The sequence below is a fragment of the Dipodomys ordii genome, unplaced genomic scaffold (assembly GCF_000151885.1).
Source record: "Dipodomys ordii isolate 6190 unplaced genomic scaffold, Dord_2.0 Scaffold117, whole genome shotgun sequence".
Lineage (NCBI taxonomy): Eukaryota > Metazoa > Chordata > Mammalia > Rodentia > Heteromyidae > Dipodomys > Dipodomys ordii.
In genome coordinates, this window is record NW_012267333.1 from 1,562,531 (window position 1) to 1,572,349 (window position 9,819).

General features: G+C 51.8%; 1 protein-coding gene across 1 annotated transcript; it reads right to left on the reverse strand.

Annotated features, from left to right (window-relative positions):
* Positions 1–383: 383 nt before the first annotated feature.
* LOC105995492 (pepsin F-like) lies at positions 384–8,263 on the reverse strand. Its single transcript, XM_013029205.1, has 9 exons — positions 8,211–8,263; positions 6,886–7,054; positions 6,020–6,137; positions 5,815–5,933; positions 4,850–5,049; positions 2,478–2,594; positions 1,034–1,175; positions 850–948; positions 384–536 (listed from the first exon to the last, which is right to left on the reverse strand). The coding sequence occupies exons 1-9, from the start codon at positions 8,261–8,263 to the stop codon at positions 384–386; spliced, it is 1,170 nt and encodes a 389-aa protein (XP_012884659.1).
* Between the last annotated feature and the right edge of the window lie 1,556 nt (positions 8,264–9,819).

Genomic DNA, 9,819 nt, shown 5'->3' on the forward strand with positions numbered 1-9,819 from the left:
ATTAAAGATGAGAGAAGAGAAGGAGGGAGGAAACGAGGGAGCTGGGCATCTTTTGAGTTCTTGGGTCAAGTCACTGGGCTCTTTGGACCTGTTTGGTTCTACACCCACCCTAGGGTCCTGCCTCCAGTCTTTCTTCATTCCAGCCAGTTGGAGCTTCTTTCACTGTGATGGGCACTAGATTTTGGAGTCTTGCTTCATTCCAACACACCTCCCCACCCAGACAGAAGCCACCGTGAACATCAGCACCACTGCAAATGAAAGCTTTTATTATTCCACCAAGAAAAGGCTTTCCAGAGCACCAAACGGCCCAGGGCCAGCAACCTGGATATGAATCCCTGATGCGGTGTGGGTCTGCGTTTGAGGAGGCCTCCCAGCCTCAGCACTTAGACAGCAGGAGCCAGGCCAACCCTGTTGTTCTCCCGATCGAACACGGAGAAATACAGTCTCAGGAAAACGTCTCCCAGGACCCAGATCTCAGTGTCAGACAGGTTGTTTACGCCTTGTTCAAAGTTGCTGAAGCAGATGTGTTCGTGAGCCTACAGAGGACAGAAACACGGGTGGGTGCTTGTTTGGAAGAGTACCCTGTCCTCCAAAGTAGGGCCTAGGCCGGGTGGCCATATAATCTATCATCCGAACCAGGACAGTTTTGGAGCTAGCGGACCTTCCCAGCTGACCCACTGGAATGTCCTGACTAAACTGAAGCTCCCTGGAGGCCACAGTGTCCCCCATCTTCGTCCCTAAGCCTTGTGCCACTGTGTAATGACATAGTTTAACCACCAGGGGACGCTCCCTTCCAGCTGCAGCCCAAGGATGATTTGAAGACCAATGCCCTGGCTGGAGGCCTCTCACCTTCTTTATGTAGGCGCTGGCTGGCACTGGGTAGTTGATACCGTTGATGGTGAAGACAATGTCAGGCAGGGTGTTGATGGTATCACAGTCAAGGATATACTGTCAGAGAAAGGGGGCAGGTTGGCCAACGGCTGGCCTCAGGGGGGTGGACAGCACAGAGTGACCCTCTGGCAGGACGCTTTACCTCCCCACTGTAGGGCTTGGCATTGATGATCTTGTGGATGTTGAGGAGAGAGTCACGCGGGCCAGTCAGCAACGAGGTGCCCGTGTCGAGAATGCCTTGGCAGCCACTGGCACAGGCAACAGCCTCCCCGTTCATGGAGATGCTGAGAGGCAGGGGGCAAAGCAGACACAGGGACCCTGTGCAGTCCTGTTCACCGCCATGTCCAGGACAGGCCTTCAGCTCAGGCTCCCTGTGTGTTTCCCTATGCATGGCCATACCTTCTGTTTTGGTGTTGGGGCTTGAACTTGAGCCTTGCACTCTTGATCGGCTTTTTTGATTAAGGCTGGTACTCTACCACTGGAGCCACAGCTTCACGGCTGGGTTTTTGCTGGTTAATTGGAGATCAGTCTCTCCAGTTTGTCTGCCTGGGCTGGCTTTAAAATTTGATCCTCAGATCTCAGCCTCCTGAGTACTGAGGATTGCAGGTTATGTGCCACTGGTGCCTGGCTACACCTCTCTTCTTAGACTTCCTTTTAGCTCTTTTTATTTATTTAGAACCCGTCTCACTACATTTCCCTGGCTGACCTTGATCTCATAGGATTCAACCAGTCCTTCTGCCTTAGCTTTTTGAGTAGCTGGGACTACAGGTGCAGGACACCATGCCCAACTTTCAGTTCTTGAATTCACAGAACTCTTTCTTGCCTCAGGGCCTTTGCATGTGCAACGCTTCCTTACTGGAGCTATGTCAACCCCTTTGTCTGGCTAGATTTTCCTTATCCTCCAGCTTTCAGATGGTCACCTCTCAGGGGGGCCCGCCTGCACACTACCTCAGACCCTCCTCTTGGTCTCTTCCACCATCTGATCCTTAGGTTGTGGGGTGGCCATTATCTGTGCAATTCATTGGCTTTTGTATATCTTCCCTACTAATTGGTGAAGTGCCTCCCCCAAATGCCCCCACACAGATGTTCAGCATGCTTGTGTGTGTGTGTGTGTGTGTGTGTGTGTGTGTATGCATGCATGCGCATGCGTGCATGCTGGGGACTGGGGATTGAATTCAGGGTCTGAGCACCATCTCTGAGCTTTTTCACCCGGGCCCAGTGCTCTACCACTTGAGTCATACTTCTCCTTTTGGAGATGTCTCAAGGATTTTTCCTGCCAGCTTGGCTTTGAACCCCAATCCTCAGATCTCAGCCTTCTGAGTAGTTAGGATTACAGGCGTGAGCCACTGGCATCTGACTTGGCACCCGACTTGTCTTCCCTTCCCCCCATTCCCGTCTCCTTTTAATGCCCAAGAATTCATCCTGATGCATCTTTTCTGGGTAAGGCCTGGAGGGGTTCTGACTGCCCTGCTGGCGGCTGGATGCGGCTGTTGGGTTACTGCGCATGTCTGCATGGGCCTGTGTGACTATGCGCATGCGCCGTGGCAGGGTGCATCGCTTCCCGTAGCAATTGGGCAGATGCTTACCTGTCCATGGCTACCTGCCAGTACTTGGGCTTGGACACAGGTACCCAGTTCAGGTCTCCATAGTAGTAGGAGGGGTCCACCCCGCCCAGCATCAGCACACTGTCCTTCTCTTCCTTGCTGGAGGGAGGAGGAAGAAGAAGAAGAAGAGGAAGATTCATTGCTCAGCATCCATCCATCCCTGGCTAGAGGCTGCTTATTGGTGTGCGGGAACACACAACCCCACAGCTCCATGGTCCTAATGTGAGCTTCATTTTATGGAGAGAGAAGTTGAGTCACAGAGGGCTGCAGCACCCACCTGAGGTTGTTCATGGATTCCCCCCCCCCGCTTTTTTTTTGTGTGCTGGTCCTGGGACTTGAACTCTAGGCCTGCGTGCTGTCCCCGAGCTTTTCTGCTCACGAGTGGTACTCTACTGCTTAAGCCACAGGTCCACTGCCAGTGTTTTGATGGCTGATTGGAAATGTGTCCCATGTATTTTCCTGCCCAGGCTGGCTTCATACTGTGATCCTTACATCTCAGCCTTCTGAGTAGCTAGGATAACGAGCTATGTGGTTTTTACGTGGCAAAGCTGGGGTTTGAATGGGGTGAGTCTGCTCTGGACACAGGCTCTCCAGCCATCCCAGGCATTCAGGCTTCATTAGACGATCGATGTCCACAGGTACGTGACCTCCCCTGTCTAGCTTGTCATTTCTCAGGAAACTGAGGCACATGAGAGCACAGGATGGGCATGTTGTGTAGTCACAACCACCCTCTCCCTCCCCCAGCACAGAAATGTCTTGTATTGCTGCCACTGCTGTCTTAGATTTCTTAAAACTTCTGAAACAAGGCCTACATGATTGGTTTGTAAATTACCAGGCCAGACCCTTGCTCATGGCAAAGCTTAGTGAGGGATGAAACTCTCCACCCACCCCTCTCCTTCTACATCCCACCCATCAGCCTCTTCCTCCCCCAAGCCACCTCCTCTCTCCCCTGAAGAGGCTGCGGCAGCCTCTCTCCTGGCCTCCCTGCCTCCCTTCCTTTCATTCATTCTCTCTGTGTTCAACCAGAGTGAGTGGACTTTCAAAAATGCAGATCGAGTGCTAACTTCTCAGATTTAATCATTAGACACAAAACCTGTTCCTGTATCAGACCTTCACACTGGACCCCATACACGGGTACCATTCCCATGCCAAGTAAAAGTAAAACTAAGAACAGGCAAAACAAACACATAAATCAGATCGTGTCTCTTCTCTGCTTCACCCTCTCCCAGAGAGTCCCCCACCCAGTCCCTCTATCCTCGATTCAATGAGAACAAATTCAGCGAAGCTCCAAGTTCCAGCTGCTCCCATCCCAAGCTGTCCAAGAAATAGAAGAAGGTGCCACTGGTCCTGGAATGTGCCACGCCCCCTCGATGGTGCTTGGAAATGACACACCCCTTTTTCCCAGAAGCCTTTGCCCTCCTCTTCCCTCCACCAGGTCAATCCTGGCTCTTTTCCATAATGAGGTCTCAGCTCAGAAAGCCATCCTCCTTCTCTCCCTCCCCCTCCCCCTCTGTTGTTCCTTCTGCCTGATTTACGGCTTTCACAGGATCAGTCACCAGGTGTGTGATACAGCACATGGTGAGTGCTCAATAAATATTTCTTGAATGACTCATGTCCTCTAAGTAGGTGCATGTGTTCTGTGTTCCTGAGGCCTGGGGAGGTTGAAAAGCTTGCCTACGGTCCCACTGTGGAGCTGGTATTTTGCCGAGGGTGGGGGGCTCAGGCTCCCCCTTGCCTGCCACACAATCCGTTCTCCTGTGGGTTCCACCATTATCTTTGGTGGTAAACACATGATCTGTCATCCGGGGTTCCTCTGGCCTTTGTGTCTCCTTCTTTCCCATCTGCTACTAGACTCTTGGCTCACACGGGGACTCCAGCTTTTCACTGTGCCCAGGGGCTGAAGCCTTCACAGACTGACCACCACCACAGGGCAGAGTCCTGAGGGATGAATTCATATCTTACCTCTATCAGTATCAGACCAGGCATCTTTTCTGTGCTTTCCTTTCTTGCTCAGGCAAAGGGCATGGGCTACAGGTGTCAGCAAACCCACTAGTACTTTGCATGCTAGGCCTTGCATGCTGCTGGATCTCTGTAGCACTCACTGCCACCATTTTAAGGCTAGTGCAAGCCACAGGCAGTATGTAAATGAATAATCAAGGTTGTGTTCCAATAAAACTTTATTTAAAAAAAACAATTGGTGGGCCAGAGTTGGCCTCCCCTCAGGCCATAGTTTGCCAACTCTATACTACCCCTAAGGAATCTTCTGGATCAGAGGGGCTACATTTTTTTTTAAATGTGATTGTAAGTGTCTTACAGCCAAATTGGTACAAGGGCTTGTCTAGCTTAAGACTCACCTGCTCAAGTAGAAAGCAAAGAGGTTCTGAGAGAGCAGGCCTTGTTCCCACAGGCTGTCAAAGACTGGTGTGGTTGCCTGAAGGCCAAGGCTGGGGTAGCTCAGCCCCAGGATGCCGTCGAAGACCGCATACTCCATGAACTTGCCAGGCTCCTCCAGGCTCAGGCCAAAGGCCTGGGCTACATCCACCAGGCCCCCGATCTGTGGGAGAGGGGTCTGACAGTGGGGCTGGCCTGGCGTAGGACAGGGTGGGGAAATTGAGGCCTGGTTGGACCCCAGCTGCGTATCCCAAGTGGAAGCAGGTATGCAGTTTCTGTGTGGGTGCTCAGGCACCTCGTGGGAGGCGCCCCACAAGTCTCATTAGATTCTTCAAGGGGAAGTGACCCTGTGGCTCAAGTGGTAGAGCACTAGCCTTGAGCACAAAGAGGCTCAGGGACAGCGCCCAGGCCCCAAATTCAAGCTCCATACCCAACCACAGGGGAAAATAAAAAAGAATCAGACACGATCCTTCAAGACCTCCAAGTTCCCCCAAGAGCCCACTTTTTGGGCAGGATTCTTCCCAAACGGCACCCAGTTTTCACCCACCACAAGGCCCAGATCCTGTTTCCTTCAGAGGCCCCAGACTCATCCCCAGCTCTGCTGGGCCCCCCCAGCTGTGTGACCTTAGGCAAAGCACACACGGTCTCTATTCCCTCATCTAGGAAATCCAGCGCCCTCAGGTGGGTGAAAACTGTGCCCGGCATGGAGCCTGGCACAACCTGGCATGAAAAAAGAGATTTTTTCCCCCCACATCCCTCTCTGCTTCTGGTAGCTCCAGCCTTGTGAGCATCCTGAGGAATGGAGCTGCAAGCAGTAAATGATCCTTGTCCCCCCCCCCCCGCTGTTGAGAGGGTGGGAGGGACACAGCGCCCCCTGGGGGCGAGACCCTGCCTCTGGTCCTGCTTCAGCCTTTGGTTTCCACATTACCTTAACCGTGTCATAGGCCAGAAATCCCGACATCTTCCCTGAACCATAGGCGATGTTAATGGGCCGGCCAGAGACCAGGAAGGTGGAGGAGAGCAGCGGATTGAAGACTTTGTGTTTAGCTGGGGGAAGGAGGGAGGAACAAAGGGAGTGAGCAGCTGGTGGCCTTCCAGAATGGCTGGTGGTAGGAACTGGGCAGGGGGCTCACCGCACGCCTGGCTGGAGCAGTAGATGCTTGGCACCCATAGTGCTGCCGAACCTGTATCCAAGACGACCTTGAACTCCTGAGGCGGGGAGCCGATGCCGATGACACCCAGGTAGCTCAGCTGCCAGGAGAAGCGGCATGGTTTGGATTGGCCTGGCTCTTTGGCCGGTTCCCTAACTGCCAGAGTGTCTGTCTTCCCTGGGGTGTCCTCAAGGAAGCCTCTTTCCAACCGTCCCCACCCCCACAGCCTCCCCAATTTGCATCTTTCCTCAACTCTCAAGCCCTTTTCACTCTTCAAGGCCCTGCTTGCATGCCTCCTCCAGGCAGCCCTCCTAGGTCACGCCAGGGTCCTGGGCTCTTTCCTTTCTCTAAAGTTAATCTTCTACCAGTACCACGCAGTGGGCCCTTTTAGGTGTTAAATGTTTGTTCTTTTCTCTGGCTGGGCCACAAGAGGCACAGGCCTACTAGTAGCAAAAACATCCAGTCTGCTTCGCATCCAGCGTAGCTCACTGGGCTCTTAGTGGTGGGAGCTTTGGGGCTGGAGGGTGGGACTTCCTGGACTTGCAATTGGCTTTGCTCTCACCAGGTTAGACAGTGCAGTAGATGGGATCCACCTAGTTTAGAAGCAACAACGACCCAATCGTTGTGGATCCCAGGTGCCTGTCACATGTTGTCGGCACAGAATAGGACGTTTGCCTGGCAACCTGGTCACTGCGAGGTCCCTTCACCAAAGTCCCTAGCTGGGGTAGGATTGCTTCCTCCTTGCGGGGACAGATGTTTAAACTCTCCCTCCCATCTTTCTGCCTCACCATCTGGGCCGGGCATGAACACTAGGGGGCGCACTGGAGCTCCGCCTCCACCACACTTACATCCAGGTAGTTTCTCATGGGTTCATAGGCTACTCCTGGGTAGGACAGATGCTGGTCCAGAAGGTTGTGGGCCAGGAGTGTCCTGTATGGGTACTTGTCCAGGTACTCCTTCAGCCTGTTGTCTTCCCGTAGGTTCTCCCGCATGGATTTGATCTTCATCAGAGGGATTCTGGAAAGGATCAGAGACTGCAGTCGGTCAACCAGGGCTGCTGCACTGTGGGTTTTTCAAGCATCGTGTTATGAGGACAGTCCCCACCTCCCTCCACCTGATGGGAAGATCCGGATTCTGTTGTGCAAGCTCAGGTAAACTGCACGACCTTTCTGAGCCTCTGTTTTCCTGTTCTGTAAGAAAGCTGGGATGAGGATTTTGCGGAGGTTGTCACTGACCTGATGGATTCCATACACCTACCACCCAGTAGCCATGACCACAGCTGTACAAGCGCATGGTGTCTTTCCCACAGCTGCCCCAGGAGGGAGGAAGGCCTTTTTTCTTTTTCTTTTTTTGGTCAGTCATGGGGCTTGAACTCTGGGCCTGGGCGCTGTCCCTCAGCTCTTCAACTCAAGGCAAACTCTCTACCACTTTAGCCACAGCACCACTTCCTGTTTCTGGTGGTTCATTGGAGAGAAGTCTCACAAACTTTCCTGCCTGGGCTGGCTTTGAACCATGATCCTCAGATCTCAGCCTCCTGGGTAGCTAGGATTACAGGCGTGAGCCACTGGCACCTGACATATATTATATTTTAAATAAATAAATATATATATTTAAAGTTCTTTGTTGTAGTTTTTGTGGAATCGAACCCAGGACCTCATGCATGCTAGGCAAACACTCTGCCACTTAGCCACATTCTCAGCCTGAGAGACCTTTACTTAAGGGGAAGGAAGCTGGACTGCTAGGGTATGGGGTGGGTGGATGTAGTAATCAGGAAATTGAAGAGAGAATCAAAGCAGAGAGAAACAGAGTAACAGAGACCTTGCCTACACAGAGACACCCAAAGACCTACAAAGAAACGTGGAAGATACATGGCTCCTAGATGGGACCAATCCGTACGGCTGCACAGGTTGTGCACTGAACAATTCCAGGGATGTGTCACTCCTAGGGCCTATGATTGTGAATTGGGCCCTTTGACATTTGCACCTCTGGAATCCCCCAACCCCTTCTCCCTGCACCAGTACACATGGCAAGTTCTTCATCCATCCATGGAGACTTGAACTTCATGAAGGCTGAAGTTGCATTTTCTTCTTTATACCTGGGATGGCAGGAGAAGAGGAGGGTGATTTAAAAGAGTCCAGAAAAAGAGAGTTGTTACCACTTGTCCTATACTTACGTGACCAAGCAGTCGGAGAGGACCACCAGCCCCAGGACCCCAAACCATTTCATGCTTCCTTCCTGGGCTTAAAACACTCAGCCAAGAAAATAAGTTCTGGGTATACAGAGGGGCTAATAGCTGTGTGTTAAATACCCAGTGACCTGCGTCCCACAGCCCAGAGGCCTCTAAAGGAACTGATAAGAGATACAAACCTTGCTGATAAGAGCCTCACCTCTCCCCCCCCAAAGGGTTCATGAGCAAGGGACCTCAAAATTCTCAGAATGTAGAGATTTCTATGTAATTACTTTCTTGGGCTTGGCTAAAAGTAAAATATAATGAAACCACCTGATCTAACAAAGTAGTGAGATACCCTTGCTATCTCGGAGATAAAAGCATTGTGGATCATGTGCCAGGTGCCAGGTCTGACTTTCCTAGTTTCTTGCAGTTCCCAGCAGCCCATGGGGTGTGGACCTCTCTCCTCATTAAGCGGAGGCAGCGAGGTCAAATGGCACAGGGCACAAGTGGGTTGGAAGGGTCTGCTCCGAAGATCCAGGCTAACACTGTGTTGCACGATTTCATTTTAATTTTTGTCTGTTGTGCGGTTTGAACTCAGGCTCTGGGTGCTGTCTCTGAGCTCTTTGGCTCAAGGCTAGCACTCTACCACTTTGAGCCACAGCCCCACTTCTGGTTTTCTGGTGGTTAACTGGAGATGAGTCTTATGGGGACTTTTCTGCCTGGGCTGGCTTCAAACCATGATCCTCAGATCTCAGCCTCCTGAGTAGCTAGGATGACAGGCATGAGCCACCACAGCCTGGCGCACTTATCAGTGGATGTCCATTTTCCCTTCAACTATTTGTCTCCTCTCCTCTGCTGGCAGTGTTCTGATGGTGTTCCTGTCCAATAGCAGGTCATAAACCCTCCACAGACGCTGGAGGGGGGACTGGGGCCAGAGAGCCCCCACAGCATTTGAATGGCTGGGTCTTGCTGGATTCCTGCCCAATCTGTGAGCACACCAGCTCATACTTGTCAAATCACATTTTGACCATTGATGCTTCAAGCAAACCCATGTAAAACAGTCTCCACAAAACGCAAAGGGCAGCCCTTGGGAAGTTTCTGGGCCAATGTGCAGGTGCAGGTCCCAGAGGGGCGCACAGGGAGGCACAGAATCTCCAGGCCTCCTCTGCCACATTCACCCTGGGCATCTTTTCACCCACGACCCCTGCAGTTTCCTGTTTCCCTGAGTTCTGAGAGCCTCTATCTTCAGAGTGGTCACATTATGTGTGTGTGTGTGTGTGTGTGTGTGCACGTGCATGCATGCGTGTGCATGCCAGTACTAGGACTTGAGTTTAAGGTTTTCCTTTCTTGCTTGATTTCCTTCTCTCAAGGCTGGTGCTCTACTACTTGAGCCACAGCTTCACTTCTGGGTTTTTGCTGGTTCATAGGAGATAAGAATCTCACAGATTTGTCTACCTGGGCTGGCTTTGAACCAAGATCCTCACTGGCACTCAGCTGGTCTCTTACTAGCTGTGTAAATTAATTACCTCCATATTCTAACCTCATGAATAAAATAGTGATTGTTAAATGCCTACCTCAAAGGATTGTCTTGTGCACTAAATATGGCGCCTGC

Excerpts from the sequence above, each read along its gene's own strand:
- LOC105995492 (XM_013029205.1), bottom strand. The coding sequence starts at position 8,263 with ATGAAATGGTTTGGGGTCCTGGGGCTGGTGGTCCTCTCCGACTGCTTG. Across the intron at positions 5,050-5,814 it reads TGGCCTATGACACGGTTAAG|ATCGGGGGCCTGGTGGATGT; the intron begins GTAATGTGGAAA and ends CCTCTCCCACAG. Across the intron at positions 1,176-2,477 it reads TGGCAGGTAGCCATGGACAG|CATCTCCATGAACGGGGAGG; the intron begins GTAAGCATCTGC and ends CCTGCCTCTCAG.